Genomic DNA, 17485 nt, shown 5'->3' with positions numbered 1-17485 from the left:
CTCCCAGCCACCTCTTCAGCTGGGAGCCCCTGGTTGATTTAAAATAAAGTATCACATCCCCACCCCCAACCTTCCTTTTTGGCTACAGCTGTTTTGGTGGGGCGGCGCTGGGGAAGGAGGGTTTGTTTCTGCAGGGCTGGGCGCCCCTGGGGCGGGGTGTTTCTGTGGGGCTGGGAGGTTTCGGCCCTCAGCTGTTTTCTTTGGAGTAATGTGGCCCTCGCCGCTTTACAAGTTGTGCAGGCCTGCTGTAGAGGCTAAACTTGCTCTATAGTTGTGGGTTTAATATGCATGTTTAACTCAGGATACTGTAAAAACAAAAAACCAAAACCCAGCTACACAACAAAAGATCAAAGCCATTTAGTGTAAAAGTTATTATACTGATGTTTCTCTTGAAACCCAAACATTCTTTTTTCTGTAGTTGGAGGCTTTTCCTTTTCATTCTTACTATTTTTATAAAATAGGCATGGATGTGTTTTTTTGTTTTTTTTTTAAGTTGTTCCCTTAACCTAAATATTTTCTAGGAGCCTGAAACTTCGTTTAAAAGAAATGAATAATTTTCAGGGTGTCCATACTAGTTCATTTGGATCCTTGACTACTACTGTTTTCTCACAAAGGAGGGATAGCCAAAAGTCTTAAAAACAAAAACAAAAACAAAAACAAACGAAGAAAACCCTATTCCTCCTCCCCTACTAGGCGCCCCACTACTATCTGACCAGGAAACTGACTTTTCCATTTGACTGAAGCTTTGCTACATTTTACCATTTCTTGGTTATTTCCAATATGTTGTACGTGTGGCTGCACTTGAAGACCACTCACATGTAAACAAAAATATCTAACAAATTCTGTTTTTTCTTTGTGATTGCACATGTCCATTTCATTTCATGTAGGTGCATGCCAAGTGCTCTGTTGTCAGAGATTTTTCCCTCAGCAGCACCTGTTAGGGTGCTGCTCATGCCCTCTGCTGCCTCATGCTGCTATGCGATGGTATGAAGGGCAGAGCTGCTCCCAAATCCACCCCCAGTTTCTTCTTAGTGTCCGTGATGGTTGCTGGAACATTCTGTCTTGCTACCACTAGTTTCCCTTGTTCTACATTTACATATAGTATGTGTCCTCATTAATAGTTAATAGTTTTAGTGTTAGATTAGCTATGTAGTAGGTTTCCTCTATTGAGGTACTTTTTTGTACGGTTCAGCTCCCACCATTTGGGTACTGGAACCCGATACTGGGGCATTCCTCTCTTCCAAGGCTTCAAGCCGTATGATGCGTGCAAGAAGCTGATGCTGGGTAGTGATTCACACTCCAGGTGCTCGAAGTGCCTAGGAGAGGCTCATGTCAGAAACAGGTGCCAAATCTGCAGGGACTTTAAGAGCAGAACTAATAAGGACAGGGAAGTCAGACTAAAATACCTTCTGATGGAGGCAGCCCTGGACTCACACTCTGAGCCTCCCTTTTTGGGATGTGTCCCGAGCTTTGGGTTAGGAACACTCCTGTTTTGACAGACTCTCAGTGCGAGTCTCCTTCTCTGGTATGGAGGAAGAGGCTCCAAAAGACTCTGCTGAAGGATTCAGTATCTGGGAGATTGAGGTCCCTAGCACTACAGTTGAGAAAATATGCTGCAAAGAGATTAGAGTGCACTCAATCCCATGTCAGTCAGGTTTTTGAAGGGTTTGGACCAGTGATATACCCATATACTCTTTCCCCCTTGGGACTTGAACTTCATATTGGCAAAGCTAGTGGATCATCCCTTTGAGTTGTTAGCTATATGTTCATTACTTCATCTCTCAGACAAGGTAGACTTTTTGGTAGTGTCCATCTCGACGAAGAGAGAGGATGAATTACATGCTCAAATCTCTGGACCTCTGTGTATAGTCTTCTGCAAGGACAAGTATACCTATGACATCATCTGAAGTTTGTGACCAAACTGATGTCTCACTTCCACAACAGTCAGGCAATATATATATTCACTTTCTTCCCAAACCCTAATTCTCATAAGGATGAAGAAAGACTCCACACATTATGTGTTCAGAGAGGGTTAGTATATTACTTGGACGGGGCTAAACCATTCAGTTTGTCTCAAATTGCCTCAAACAATTGCAAAGACAATTTAAAGGAACTTTTGGTCTCTCCTCAAAGAATCTCATGATGGCTTTCTTCTTCCATTGGCTATTTCATAGAACCACCGTATGAAAGTTCTCTGAACAGGGAGCTAGCATATTCAACTGGATCTCACACAGACTCTGCTGCCTTTCTAGTCCAGGTGCATATTTTGGATGTTTGTAGAATTGCAACCTTTCCTTCCATTATGCCATCTCTTAGCAATCTAGAGAAGATGCCAGATTTAGACAGGTAGTCCTTTGATCATTATTGAGGTAGATTCCAATCCCACCTCCAGATCAAACGACTTGTGAGTTATCTAAAGTAGAATGGACATGTGCAATCATTCAAAGAAGAAATGGTTCCATAACTGTTGTTCTTAAATATGTGTTTCCAGAGTCTGTCCAGTAAAAAGGAACTGAGGGGGTTAGAAGTGGCTCTGCCATTTTAGTAGTGCATGGCCGCACAGGGTGGCATGCACTGCCCCAACAGGTACAGCTGATGGAAAAAGTTCCAACAGGAGTGCACTGGGCGTGCACACACTTGTACACATCCATTCCACTTCACATCTTGAAGAACAACAGTTACGGAATGGGTTAGTAATAGTTTCTTCTCGTGTTAAACTTATTACACTTGTGTTGTAGAGATCCCAGATTTTCCTGGCAAGCAATTTGTTTTTAATCGGAATTCTAAGTGTTGATCTAGGAAGCCTTAAGGTTTGGATCCTGGCTGCTACCTATTTTAGGTCTGATCCAAAAAATTTTTCTTCCCACCCTGCCTTCCCACCCACTCATATTAATAATTCAGGGAGCTGAGATGCACTTTCATAAGTTTCCTGACTTGAGTTCTGGGGATGGAGGAGCAGGGGTTGGTGTGCAGATTTTAGTTTTTCATTACTGTGAAGTCTGAATAACTCCACTGCCATCAGTGGGATGATTTTGGGTTCACACAGGATTTATATTGAGGAATTTGGTCTGTTGTATGCTCTTTGGGAGGCCCTTGACTCTGCCAGTTTGCTGATCTTCAGGCCTTGCAGCAGGCTTTGTTTGCTCAGGCTTTTCCTGAGTGAATAGTCTGACTGGGTCCAGGGTATGTGTGTGTGTGGTGTTTTTTTTTTTTTCTCCTCTTTTTGGCTTAGAGTTCTCTTTTGAGGAATTAGCTGAATGAACTTAGTCACATTCGTATTTGACTTCTTAAACTATGATGAATGTACCTAGAAACTGATGGGCACATGTCTTACAAATCTAAAATAAATACCCCCCCCACACACACCCTAGTACACCATTTGAAAATGTGATGGTCTTTTTAAGAGACTTACAAAAAATGTGCCTGAGTTGCCAGACTCTGATATCATATCTCATTCTTATGTATGAGTTATGACCATAACTCCCCACACACTGAGAGGATAATAGACCCCATTGAGAATACCGTCACATCAGTTTCAGAACACTAGTCAGAGCCCTTTTTTTTTTTTTTTTTTAAAGTCACTTTAATGATCCACAGATTTCACCAGAGTTGTCTACAAACGTCTTACTTGGATACTAAATGGAAGTGACTGAAAGGAAATCTATTTTAGTCAGTCAATATCCGTTCTGAGCCTTATTTATTTTTCAGCTCATAGATTCCCATATCTGTAAATCTATTTTTTTATGTTGATAGTACATAGACAAAGTAATTTTACTATAAATACATACATCAAGGAATTCAACTTCAGTTTGCAGTTTAATAGATTTTTCTGGGACTAACTTCCTCTGGCTCATTTTTATGAATATCACCATTGTCTCCAAAGTGTGGTACAAACTGCATATTTACATTTTTGACTGTTAATATGCTGTTCTTGCATAGTTTTAATGAAATCCTTTGAGTTCCCTTTAAAATGGCAGGAGTTGGCTGATATAAAGTGCAAACTGTTGTAATATAGAGCCTACAGATTTTTCAGAGTTACACTGGATTCATGGACTCAAGCAATAGCATGGAAAAAATGAGTGAAAACAATGTTATGGACTGAAGAAAAGCTATAGAAAGAGGGAAAAGGCAGAGAGGAAAGATCATTCACTTTTATTTTGTGCAATATATGTTGCAAATTTCATTGTGATGTGTATATAATATATGCATGTAGTATTACACACATACTCAATGTCAAGAATAAGAGTAAGGTTTGGAGCATTCTTGATATTAAGATTAGACGATTTTAGGGTACTGAGGAGTTCCAGGTGTCCTAAAGGTCGTTTTACGTTGGTTTTACTTATGGATATTCCCATGATGGCGCTATTTAGAAATGCAATAAGAATGAAAAAGTTATTTCGTGAAACTTGAGTCCCAAATTATAACTAAATTTTCTGCTTGGAAGTTCTTTATTTTCTGAGCATGAGTGTCAGTTCTCCTTCAACAACAAAATTCTGAAAAGTCAAGTCTACATGTGTCATATTCAAAGCATTGAACTAGCACATGGGAATGTTACGTGATTATTTTGTTATCTTTCTTCAAGCAGGTAGAAATGGTCCAGAAATAAAAATACTTAAAAACCCTAAGATTTTGGCCAAATGTTGCGTTACTATTTTACTCTTCAGAGTAACATAAATATCCACTGTGTGTACAAATTGATAACCCACTCTCTTGTTCTCAATACATTTGTATGCAATCAGGAAAACTGACATTTTAATCAAGCTTTCCCCAGGGCACTGTAACTTGTCTAGCAAGGAGGGGAAAAAAATGCATCACTGCATTTTGAAATGTTGAAATGGGAGACTGAGAGTTAGAAAATAATCCCTGAAAACAACATGTTAATACTTCAGTGTAACACTTGAAACAAAAAGCAGTAATAGTGTGCATATGGAAAAAGCTAGCTTGCATTTTTATAAGTAGCTTCTAAATTATTGTTCAGTATCTCAGTGATAGCTACTACTGGTTATGGTTTCTTGAAAATACTATCTTTTGGGTGACAACTACACTTATTGATCATTATTTTAATGCCAGGTTATCCTTCCCACTGTACTTGGATCCATTCTTCCTCCTCAGTTAGGAGACACCCTGCTCTGTCTGAGCAGTTGGTTATTGGCAATTAAATCATGTATATCAAACATTTTCAATATTTACATGAATAAATAAAAATCTCTTGAATATGAAAATAATAGTGGCAACTTAAAATTATAAATGAATGCTGAAATCTATTTATGCAACAATTTTGAAATATCATAGCTTTCATATACTAAGTTGAATCAACAGAAAAAGGAACGTGTTCAAGAATGCAAATGCTGCTCACTAAAGCATCAGAATTTTAAAAAAACGTTTTAAAAAATTAAACATGGGATACCATTTATAAATCATAACCACTATTGCTCCCAGGAGAGCATCTGCAAGCATATTGCCCTTGCACTGTCAATTTGATTATATTTATAGAGAGAGAAAAGTATGGTTAATAATTATTAATAGTTTCACTATTGTCTGACCAAATTATCGTGCCTGGCATTGTACCCTTTAACAAACCCATCTTTGATGGGTTGTCAGAGGAAGCAGTTTCCACAAAAAGTGAGGGCCATCTGCTGATAAAGTTCTAGAAAGTACATTGTAAGGAACTCTGACAGAGCTGCTCAACTGATCTTTACTACTGGGACAGAGTATAGACTGATAGGTCAAGGGAGTTGTTAGTACATCTTAAAGGTTTTATTTTATACTCCAGGGGGAATTTAGCACCAAAAAATTAAAAATTCTGCACTGAATATTTTAAAATTCTGCATATTTTATTTGTCAAAATAACAATAGAATCATGAGAGTTTCAATTATTTTGGTAATTTATTTCAGAATACCTGTCAGCAAGTATGTCTATAACAATACATACAATAAAAAAGATCCAGGAAATGTGTTTTTGACAAATATGCATATTAATAAAGAATTTTGGATAATAATTCATTTGAAGTACAATACATAAACGTATTTCCACCCCCCTCAGAAGCAGTGCAAAGGCTTGGGGGAGTCAGGGGTAACAGACAACTTAAGAGAGAGGGAAGTAATTGCTGGGAAGGAGTGTGAGAATGAACTTAGAGGGTTATTGGGTGTGGGGGAGAGACGTATAGAACAGGATTTATTTGCGGGGGAGGGATTGTTAAGGAGCCTCCCCCATGCAGACCCTGACTGACCCCTAGTCTCTCTCTGTCAGGCACGTCTGCCCCTGTCCCCATGTGTCCCTGCAGCCCCACTCAGCCACCCTCTTCCCTGTTCCCATCTGTCCCTGCGTCCCCTTCCTCCATCCTCATGTGTCCCTGTACCCCCACTCAGCCACCCCTTTCCTGTCCCTATGTGTTCCTGCACTCCCTCCCCCTGTTCTCATGTGGCCCTGCACCTCCACTCCCATTCAGCACCCTGCCCCAGTTGGTCCCCCACTAGCCTTTCTGAACCCCAGTCTGTGATCCCCCCAGCAGCCCAGTGTGCCCCACGCTGTCCATCCCCCCCATGCCCTGTGCCTCCTGACCTGACCCCTCGGGCAGGGCACTTTGAGGAATGCAGCCTTTTCTCTTCCCTATCTTCTTAGGTCTGCTCCTGCATGGGAGCAGCTGCTCTGTATTCTAGTTGCATAGCAGACCCTGGTGGGCAAAAAGCATAACTGCAGCACCTTTCCAGCAGAGTGTATTTTCTGCAGAGAAAAAAAAATTCTGTGTGGCACATGAATTCTGTGGTTGTGTGGCACATGGATTCTGCGCTTATGCAGTGGCTCAAAATTCCTCCAGGAGTCAAATTTTTAAATATTAAAAGAAAATGAAGGATCTGTGTATGTTGTTTCTTTTTAGTTGGTTTAGTTTAGTTGGTTCTTTGGATCTAATAGGATCTTCAAATTCCTGCAACAAATTATGATGTAAACTTTTTTTGGGATATTTACCGCTTAAACAGATTCATTAAAAATGTAGTGTTGGACAACACAGGGGTATGTCTGCACTACAGTGTAAGCCTAGCGTTTGAACTCAGGCTCAAGCCTAATTCCCTTCTGTCCAGACACAAATCGTGCTGAATCAGGGTCCCAGGACCCCACAAGGGTGGAGGGTCTGAGCCTGGGTCAAGTCCCGATCCACGATTCATGGCCTACTGCTTTTCAGTTAGACACCGCCCACTGGACTCATGGTCTGGGAGTCCTCCAAAAGTATCCCACACTCCCACAGGCTGACTTTCTTTGTACTCTGGACAGTCAAGTTTGGTGAACAGTCAAGTTTTCCCATGCTGCATCATGAAGAAAGGGCTAGAGTGGCCACATTTTGGAAGAGCTCTAGAAAGTTTGGGATGGATGGTTGGACTTGGATCTGCATAATGCAATGTGGATGCTGGAGCCCTAGGTTGGGATCTAGGGTTCAACAGTTCCTAGCTGGGGGTTGTAAATTATTGTAGACGCTCAAGCCCTAGGTTAACAAAGCCAGGGTCTGCTGTTTCGAATTCTAACAACACTGGGCTTACGTTGCAGTGTAGACATACTTACAGTGGTTAAAACCTGCAGGGCCCTGTACGTGCTGCAGCTCTCTACTGTTGCTGCCAGTGCCGGAGTTGCACCAGTGTTGAACTGCAAGTCCTACATTTGGCAGTTTAGATAAATCCATTAAGTGTGAGATAATGAGGAAATATGCAATAGTTGTGGGTTTAATTTGATTTTATTAAATTGTTACATTTCTTTAAAAAAAAAAAATGTAAATGGCTCTCTCCCATTTTGATCAGAGGTACTGTTGACAGCTTACCGCAAAATAAATGCACCAGGATACAGTAGGAGTTAAAATCTTAACACAACTTCTCATTGTTCCATAACCTTTTTAACTTTTTTCCCTTCCCCTGACAGGAAATGACCTAGAGGCCTTACAAATACATTTGTGCATTCTTGCTGCAGACTCTACAATTGAAGGCAAACTCAATCTGGAAGCACCACTTATTAATATTACATTGGAAACAACTACCTCATCATACAGAAGAAAAAAAGAAGGCTTGCAATAATAAACACTCTAGTTTTTAATAACTTGTACTTGCAAAGTCTTCAGAAGACAAAACAGATTTTTTTTTTCAGTATTAAGAAGAGACACTACAAACAAACTGATCTGACAGACTGGATCTGTCAAGACATGGAAGATATTTGATCTGCTGACATTATTAAGGACTTTGTTTTTCAAGGAAAGAGTCTCTGCACTGCTTTTACAATCGCTGTTGATCGGTGGTTTTGTTCCACTTTTCCTGGTATTACGAGTTGGAAAGCTCCATTAAGCTATTACTCCTAAAAGATTATTTACGTTTTATGAACTTTAACATCGGATGTCAACAAGTGCTGGCAAGGAAATTATAGGAGTTAGCTTTCTTCCCTTCATAGTGCATCTTATGTACATAGTGAGACTACTAAATGAGAGAGATTTTTTTTGTTTTGTTTTCAGATACTTCAGCTTGCTTTTTGAGTTCACTTTGTAACTGCAGCAGGGCTGCACTGAACACTGAAAATACTAAGTCAGCAAATCTGCTGCCTTTTTCACTGCTGATACTGATTATACAGACGCCTGCCCTTTTGAAATGCCTTTTATGAAGCATATGTACACAGTCCTCCACTGTTACTATACATAACTTCATTTCTGAGGAAGGAATTTGACAACAGATTGCTAATCCAAGGAATTTTTGAACAACTACTCACTTATGTATTGCTGTAGTGCACAGGAAAGTAAAATGGACTATAAGCGGCGCTTTTTGCTTGGCGGGTCCAAGCAAAAAGTGCAGCAACACCAGCAGTATCAAATGCCTGAGCTAGGCAGGACCTTGAGCGCACCGTTGGCATCTACTACCCCAGCTTCCCCTTTGGTCTCCTCAGCTGCTGCAGGCAGCTGCAACCACCCTGTGTCCCATACTACTCCGATTGCAGACATCCAGCAGGGAATCTCCAAATATCTGGATGCACTCAATGTGTTTTGCCGTGCGAGCACTTTCCTTACAGACCTTTTCAGCAGCGTATTTAGGAACTCACACTATTCAAAGGCAGCTATGCAACTGAAAGACGTGCAGGAACATGTCATGGAAGCAGCGAGTCGACTCACGGCAGCAATAAAACCAGAAATAGCAAAAATGCTGATGGAGCTGAGTGCTGGAGCTGCAAACTTCAAAGATCAAAAGGAATTCAGCCTACAGGACATTGAGGTAAGTTACCACAGATGATGGTATTTTGGTTGTGAAGTTCCTTGACCCCCTTTTAATTGCACTTATAATTGTAAGACCGGCCCCACCACCACTGTACCAAAGGTGTACCGCCTTCTGCCTTTTATCTTTCCTGACAATGTTTTCCAAAATAAAAAGGAGGAAATTCATAAACATTTTTATTTAAAAAATTTCAAAGGAGGAAAACATGGTAAAGAGATTTGTAGTGCATAATTTTGTGGTACATTAAATTGCATATTGAATATTTTTTCCTGTGCCAGGTAATCATTTTAAAAAAAGAATTGCATTACATGTGTAAGATGTCTATCAACTAGAAAAAGTAAATGTCTCTTCAGTTACACTAATTTTGAGCTGTCTGAGAACCACGTTGAAGTCATTTGTTAAGAAAATATACCACTGTATGCTTTATTTCCCCAGTATCATTGTTCTGTCAGGAGTAACAAATTGTGCTTTATTCATTAGAGAAGATGACTTTTGACAAACTGCATGACTTTGAGTGTGTTTGCATGTGGAAGATCATTCAGTTACTGAGACATTGTTAAGAGACATCAGTGACATATAGATATGTTTGTTTATTATTTAGTTTTGAATAATAAAGTTCCCTATACAAGTCTCTTGGCTTCCTAGTATGTAATCAGTAATTCAACAAAAATCCCAGCAGCCTATAAAATAATTCAAATAGGAACTCAGCCAGCCAGCCACCTAGAAAAAAATTGCTGCTTCTCCTTTCATCTCTTTGGGAAGCATACCCATAATCTTCCTCAAAAACAGCATGTAAAAGGTAAAAAGATTTTTAAAATATGCCTCAGATCGGAATTCTGTTGCTAAATGGAGAAAATCATATGTGATTTAAGAAAATATTTAACTCCACAGGGTGACTTATCTTAAAGCATTGTGTATTTTTAAACCAACCATCAGTAAAATGAATCCTATAAAGGAAAAAAGTGTGAACTAGTATTTCTAATGATGTACTGTCTCAAAGAGAGACAGTACTGTATAAGTTGCATTGTATTTTATTTACTGCTTCTTATTGACATCGGCTGTTGGTAAGTGTGAAAAAGGATTATTTTTCATAGTTACTTGACTTAAATTATAATATATGCACATTAGTCTGTATTAACTGTAATCTGAACTAATTTAAGACACAATTCTGGGCATTGGTATATTTAAAAATATGTATTTAAACTTTAGTCTTTGTGAGAGCTGTCTGTATGTGCTCTGTAGTGTTCTCAGTGGTGGCAGATGACAGAACAAGAACCAATGGTCTCAAGTTGCAATGGGGGAGGTCTAGGTTGGATATTAGGAAAAACTATTTTACTAGGAGGGTGGTGAAGCACTGGAGTGGGTTACCTAGGAAGGTAGTGGAATCTCTATCCTTAGAGGTTTTTAAGGCCCGGCTTCACAGTGACCTGACTGGGATGATTTAGTTGGGGTTGGTCCTGCTTTGAGTAAGGGGTTGAACTAGATGACCTCCTGAAGTCTGTTCCAACCCTAATCTTCTATGATTCTATATTATTGTTAGCATTTATGAACTGCCTGTTGTAGTATTTGGATTCACCAGCTTCGGCTAGAAAGGAAAAATAGTGCTTGTATGATGTTTGTATTACAGAACATTGTATGTCATGCTGGTACAAATTCCATACAAAAAGTTATGCTAAATTTGGGTGCACCACAGCCAAAAGTCAGAATTGTCAGTTACGATGTACTGCTCAACTGTAACTCTCTGTTTGCATCATAACCTAGTTTTAAATGCCATGATTGCACAGGATTTTAAAAAATGCAATAAACAAGTGCCTCTCTGATCTTAGGATACAAATTTTGAATTGTATTTTATGCTTGTACTAATTTCATTATAGTCATTGTCTAGGACAATGGTTCTCAAAATGTGGGTCACGACTCCATTTTAATGGGGTCACCAGGGCTGTGCTAGACTCACTGGAGCCCTACACTGAAGCCGAAGCCCAGGCAAGTCCAGGGAAGGCATTAGGCTCAGGCTGTGGCTTCAGGGCTGAAGCCCTCAGGCTGTGGCTTCTGCCGTGTGTGTGTGTGTGTGTGTGTGTGTGTGTGTGATCGTGTAGTAATTTTTGTTGTCAGAAGGGGTTTGTGGTGCAATGAAGTTTGAGAACCATTGGTCTAGGAGATTTTTAATGACTTGGACGTCAAATAATTTTGTTAGCTACATTGTACGTTACACTACCTTCTGAAGGTACACTTTAGGAGATAAAGCAGTTAACAGTAAAACTAATTGATCTGAGAAATTTGGCTTATGATATTCCAGCAAACTTCCACTGTTACTATGGTTTATATACTTTATTGTCTTTCTTGTCTATTGTCTACCAGTCTAAGATTGGTTTATTATACACTTGTCATAGAAATGATTTTCATGGACTCTTGCCACACACAGTAGAACACACTGCTGCACGTGTCTGTCTAGTGTTTTCCACAATCTTATTTTCTTTTGTACTCTTTGAGGAATAGTATTGTGATCATGTAATTAAAGACTACCTCAATGTGTATGCAAAACAGGGCAAGTTTTCTAAAAGAAAAAATAGAGGAGCTTCACTCTCCCAGACTTTGAAGCTCTGTTGTCCTGTCACCTGGGGAGAATCCCGTTTTTGTGAACTTCAGTCTCTGCAATGCTTCTGGCTTGTACTAAAGCAGGACTCCCTCTTGTTCCCCTTGCACAGTGCCCATCAACTCTTAGCTCCTTGCACCTTACGAGGTCTTTAGAGGATTGGCTTGGGCTTCAGCCCCATGTCATCTGCATTAAACTATTAGGTAGCTAACTTAGCACTCAGACCCTAGGCAGTGCTGCCTTCATTAGCTGCGCTAGTCACAAATTTAGTGAGACAATGTGCAGAATACACTATTTTCAAATGTTCATAACTCAGTAAAATCAAACCACATTTTACTGGAACACTCATATACTACAAGTCAAACTGAACTAGAGCTAACTTTCACACCAAATTTCAACTTTCTAAACATGAAAGTTGTCTTATTTTTAAAATTGCAAGAATTTTTGCTTAATGTGACAAGTGTTTCACTCTGCTATTGCTCAATATGGGTTGAGTTGGTTTTGTTCAGACTTTTAATTTTTTTTTTTTTTTAATTACCTCTTCAGGCATAGAGAGAACATGGAAAATTCTAGTGTGGAAAGTTAAAAGTTTCCTGAAAATATGTGCAGGATTTGAAACCCCACTCTTTCGTTCATCCAAGCGGAGTAGAAAGACTGAATGAGCTAGCTGCCTGAATCCAGCTGAGGATTCACTAGCTCGGTTTTTAGAGGGAAAGGAGGAAGAAAGGAGCAAAGCATGACAGGCACCATTTCCTTCAAGGGTGGGAGAGCGGTGCACAGTGTTTGAGGATACTGCTTTTCCTGGATATAAGAGAGTAGCAAACAGCAGAACAGTCCACCTATGTGGAAGAACATTTGGATGCAGAGGGCTTACTGCACGTCCAGGGGGGTGGCAGCCCCAGAAGAATCCTTCTGCAAAGAGGTCCCCAAATTATCACATATGGGGGACTATGGGGAAAAGTAATTTAGGGGGTAATCTAGAATTTATTAACATGGTGTGTGGGTTGATTTTACTTGATGGAGAAGGAAGGAGGATGTTGTGTTTTGAGGGGGAATGAAGATGAGGCAATGTAAGTTGAATAGTCATGGCTTTGGTGGGAGGGATGCAGCCTTGGTGTATTTTTATCTGGGCTCATATGCTTTGACCTCAAGATAGCAGGTGTTAAGGACACTTTTCAAGTCCTGATTAACATCAGCTGATTTAGGTTACAATGAAAACAAATATAGCTATAATTATTACAATCGTTGCCAATCCCACTGTAATAAATTATTTCTGGCGGAATGCAAATTGTTTAGTCATAATGAGTTATCTACCAGTATATAAAAGGGGGTAACTTCTCCTGGTACAGTTAGTGGTGAGACACTGTGAGCATGCACATTTTGTGTCTAGCTTCTTTACTTTCATAACTGCAAATGCTGAATCTCCCCCCTCCCCTTCAAAAAAATCAAACCAAAATTCTTAAGAGTCTTGCACCTTTGGTGATGAGAAACAGACTGTATTGAAAGAGGAAGGAAATCAAGGGAAATTACTGTATATATTTGTGCTCCTTAAGTTCCCACTTCTCTTCCCTTAAGCCCTAGTAGTATGGAATAGTGCACTGAAATTGGATTCCTGTTGATTGTCAGAATAAAAATAAAATACACGTTAAAAGCTGGATTTGTATAAATGTTTGAACATTCCTCCATCTACTGAGAGGTCTATGCACAAACAAGTATAATACAATGGGGAGAAGGGGATAAAGAATAAACTAATGTGAAACAATTCAAACCACTCTGAAATATGCAGTTTAAATCTTACCTTAACTATGGGTGGAGCTAATAAATTGAGTTACTATCTCTTGTGATGGCAGCCATATGTTCATCTTGGTCAAAAACAAGAAGAAAACAGGAGTTGGGGCGCCAAATAATTTGATCTAAAATTGAGCTGCAATGTAAAACTAGTGGAAATTATTTTCTGCTTCTGTACATTAAAAGTACTTAAGATTTGTGTTCAATCAAAGGGTTCATAGACTCAAAGGATGTCTGAATAAAAATTCTGTTCTTCAGCATGTATTTGCTTTAAAAATAAAGGGTGTTTGAAACTAGACTTCATTTGTTAGGAGAAAAAAACAATCTTTTTGGCCACCTGTTGCATGGCTTTAGCTCCTGACTTCATCCAAATGAGACTCTGTTAGCAGGAAAAAGAGACTGGCCCGCTGTACAAAATGCTCTGTGGAGCTTGACGTTACTTGGCATTCTTCTGTTGCATGAGTCCCTGTTATCTCATAGTCTACCAGTTTTTAAAATACCTTGTAACTGTCGTGCATGCTGAGAGGCTTGAAAAAGCACTTTTGTTATAAAAGTAATTCGTTCTTCCTAACACTAACTTAATAAAAAAGTTAATTGTAAGAGCAATTAATATTCTTAATAGCAGTAAATATTGTGCTAATGTTGTCTGGCTGTATTTCTACTTCTGTGGATCTTTGACCTTTAACATGAATGAATGCTGTCATGTTGCCCTTCTCTCCTGATACTGTAAACACTATCATGGCTTAAACTGGAATCTAATAAATCTTATTGTATATCTAAAGGAAGGAAAGGTAACTTTTTGTTCTGGAAAGCAGACTCTTTTGCTACAGATGTCTACTTGGGATGCTGTAAGATCACTTTTTAAATTGCATGGAAGGTACTGTGCACTGTAAAAAAAAAAAAAAAAAAAAAAAAAAAAAAAAAGGAACATATTGTTTACCTTGTGTAATGGCATGTGTGAGAGGGTGTTATCATACAATCTTTGTCCTCCAGTTTGAGCAATATCTGATTATTACCTTAATTATATTAGCTGTTCCCATCTGGCCCCTCAAATTGGCAAGGAGCCTATACACAGTCTGATCATCCCCAAAGCCATTATTAAATGTGCTGAAGAAGGGAGAATAAATACTGAGAAGAAATAAAAGTAGTTGGAAGCCAGATCTTAAACTTCAGTGAGTTAACTTTTTTTTTAAAAGTGAAAATTGTCATATTAAAGAGGAACATGAAATTCAGGAGGAACTTATAACTTTGCTGCAGACATTGGTGTTAAGGCTTCTATGACACATTCTGCTAAATTGCAAATTAGTGATTAATTGTAGCTACCACCAGCTCATTCAACTTGTACAGAATCTGCTCTCTATAAAATGCCATGGTCTGGAAATCTGCACAGAATCACTTGTTAACAATGAAATTTATGTAATGCTTTTCAGTGCACATAGTTTAGTATATAGTTGTGAAATGGACAACTGTGTGACCCCATAAAGATAACACTTCAGGAGAGGTGAGGTCAGAGTGGTAAAGTGTAACCCTGCATACTGACCTTTTGCATTGCATTGAATAGGTAAAATGTACTGTGACTTCACACAAACCAAAACCATCTATTTTTAATTGCAGGAAATTGCTTGATTTCCACAACAGCTTTGTTAGTCACTACCATCAACTTTAAGAATATTACCATACTTGCAGTGCCTAGTAGTCAAGGTAGTACTCAATCCTTAAATATTTTGCCATTCTTTATTTCTAAAGATCTGACACCATGCTAGTATGCTGTCTGAGCTGCTTTGGTTTAGGAAATCCAGATTTCCAGTGGCATAAAGAATTTGATTTCTAATCTTACTAGCTCATAAAATATCAGAATTTAAAACTATCACTAGTCCCCCACTCTAACAGTGCTGCTTTACATTTCTCCAAGACTGAAGATGGCAAGTCCTGTACCTTGCACAAATTTTGTTTTTAGCAGTTGCACTATTCTGTTTTTCCCACTAGTGTGACTGGAGTGTCTTGGCATTGTCTAACTTTGTCAAATGTCAGTCAAAAGGGTTGATTAGGATAACTTTGGTCGCTTCAGTTATGCTGTGTTCCCATATAATCTGGACCCTTGGATTATACCACTCACTAGCAGATGAAATAAGGAAATAGTACTAAGATATATCAGTTATAAATATTGGTGCAACCTCAGTGTCATTCCTTTTTTGTAGGCTAATAGTCTAATACAGTCTTCTTTAGTAGTATTGATGAGAGGGTTTTTTTTTATCAGATAAAATATTTATTTTTGCTAGTTACTGGATGAGAACCGTTCCACTTTAACTTCTGTAGTTCTTTGTCTCTGGCTTTTACACCTCTACTCTGATATAACACAGCTTGATATAACACAAATTTGGATATAACACGGTAAAGCAGTGCTGGGGGGGGAGGCTGTGCACTCTGGCGGATCAAAGCAAGTTTGATATAATACGATTTCACCTATAACATGGTAAGATTTCTTGGCTCCCGAGGACAGCGTTATATCGGGGTAGAGCTGTATTTTGGCTCAATTCTCAGTCTCTCTTGAATGAATAAATGTATGAGTTTCAGGGCAGCTGGTTCAGCTCAGTGAATTCACAGAATATGTTTTTTGCCTTCCTCGGGGATGACACTGTTTTGATATCTCACATCAGGTGACCACAGATGTCAGCGTCTAACGTTAGGATAAAACCAAGCCCTGTTAGTAAAAGTTCTGGGATTTCAGAGCAGATATTTAACTAATTATGATTCTGATCTACTCTTGGACATTTAGAGAAAAAAATCTAATTTATTGGATTCTTTCTCTTAATTGGAGCAACTAGAACCTACTTTGTGAATGCAGATATAATTTTCCTTTCTCATTGCTCTTTTGTTATTGTTTTGAACCTTATTACGAAATAAGGCCACAGATATTTTTGAGCCATCTCTAGTTTTCCAAATCAGTAGTTCTTCTGTTTGAAGCATCCAGGCATGAAGACAGATGCAGCTGTAAAGTAGACATTATTTCTGTGGGCTTCAGACAAAACTAATGAAATGTGATCCAGTCAGTGTAAGTCACTACCAAAATTTGTGTGACTTACCACTAAGTTATTTGTGTAATAGCTGATAGAAAAATATTGATGACTGTACGCCTGAAATACAGACAACAAAGTCTAATGTTCTGTGTGTGGAAACTGCTGTGGTATCTCTGAATATTTGCCCACGTCCTTATCTACTGGTTGCTTCTTGTCTCTTTGAAATGACTTTACCTAACCTGTGGTTGCTACCTTTTGAACAATTATTATGAAAGATAACTGAGTCAGCAAATAGTGTATTAGCTCCAATGTAGACAAATATCAAGATAAAGATGTAAAAGGAAAATGCTTGAATAGGGTAGAAACCCTGTAGGAATTCAAAGGAAACTTTCCTTGGGTTGTTTTCTAGACAAAAATGGTGGTCTCGTCTATTCTGCTTTGCTGTTGTTGCTACCTATTGGATCTTAAATCCACTGAACTAAGTTTTGATTTATATGGTTAAATTGGAGGTAACTTCATTATTTGAGAAGTATGTGGGGGGGGGGTGGAAATTACTGGACCAACACTCTTGTCTCTGGATAGTTTTTTCTTCTTTGAGTAACCACTAGCTGACACTAAATTTTTGAGATTTTTTTTTAAAAACAATTTTCATGTTAGAGAGAGATTTCAGTTCTTAAAAAAATATTGCTGGATTACTGAGTGGAATAAGATTAACATTCCCTTTTGGAAGAAGTTATACTGTGATGGATTGGATCACAGAAACCCTCTTGGGAGCTGCCACCTGATGTGCCAAGAATGCCCCTGCATTCCCTGCCAGAACAGGACTCCAGCACCTTGTCTTGCTGAGTCAGAC

General features: G+C 39.0%; 1 protein-coding gene across 3 annotated transcripts in view; it reads left to right on the top strand.

Moving 5' to 3' along the window:
• GARRE1 (granule associated Rac and RHOG effector 1) overlaps positions 1-17485 on the top strand; it is a 105652-nt gene that overhangs the window by 39174 nt on the left and 48993 nt on the right. For 2 of the 3 annotated variants that reach the window (XM_032766699.2, XM_032766700.2), the window contains one exon: positions 7907-9234. The exons of the other annotated variant lie outside the window; for it this stretch is intronic. In XM_032766699.2, the coding sequence (XP_032622590.1) occupies positions 8740-9234 (495 nt within the window). In that variant the 5' untranslated portion in view covers positions 7907-8739. The remainder of the gene's footprint in view (positions 1-7906; positions 9235-17485) is intronic. 3 annotated transcript variants of the gene reach the window in all.

This window comes from Chelonoidis abingdonii, chromosome 19, assembly GCF_003597395.2.
Source record: "Chelonoidis abingdonii isolate Lonesome George chromosome 19, CheloAbing_2.0, whole genome shotgun sequence".
NCBI classification, from domain to species: Eukaryota; Metazoa; Chordata; order Testudines; family Testudinidae; genus Chelonoidis; species Chelonoidis abingdonii.
The sequence above is the reverse complement of the archived record's forward strand: the minus strand, read 5'-3'. Positions and strand labels throughout refer to the sequence as shown.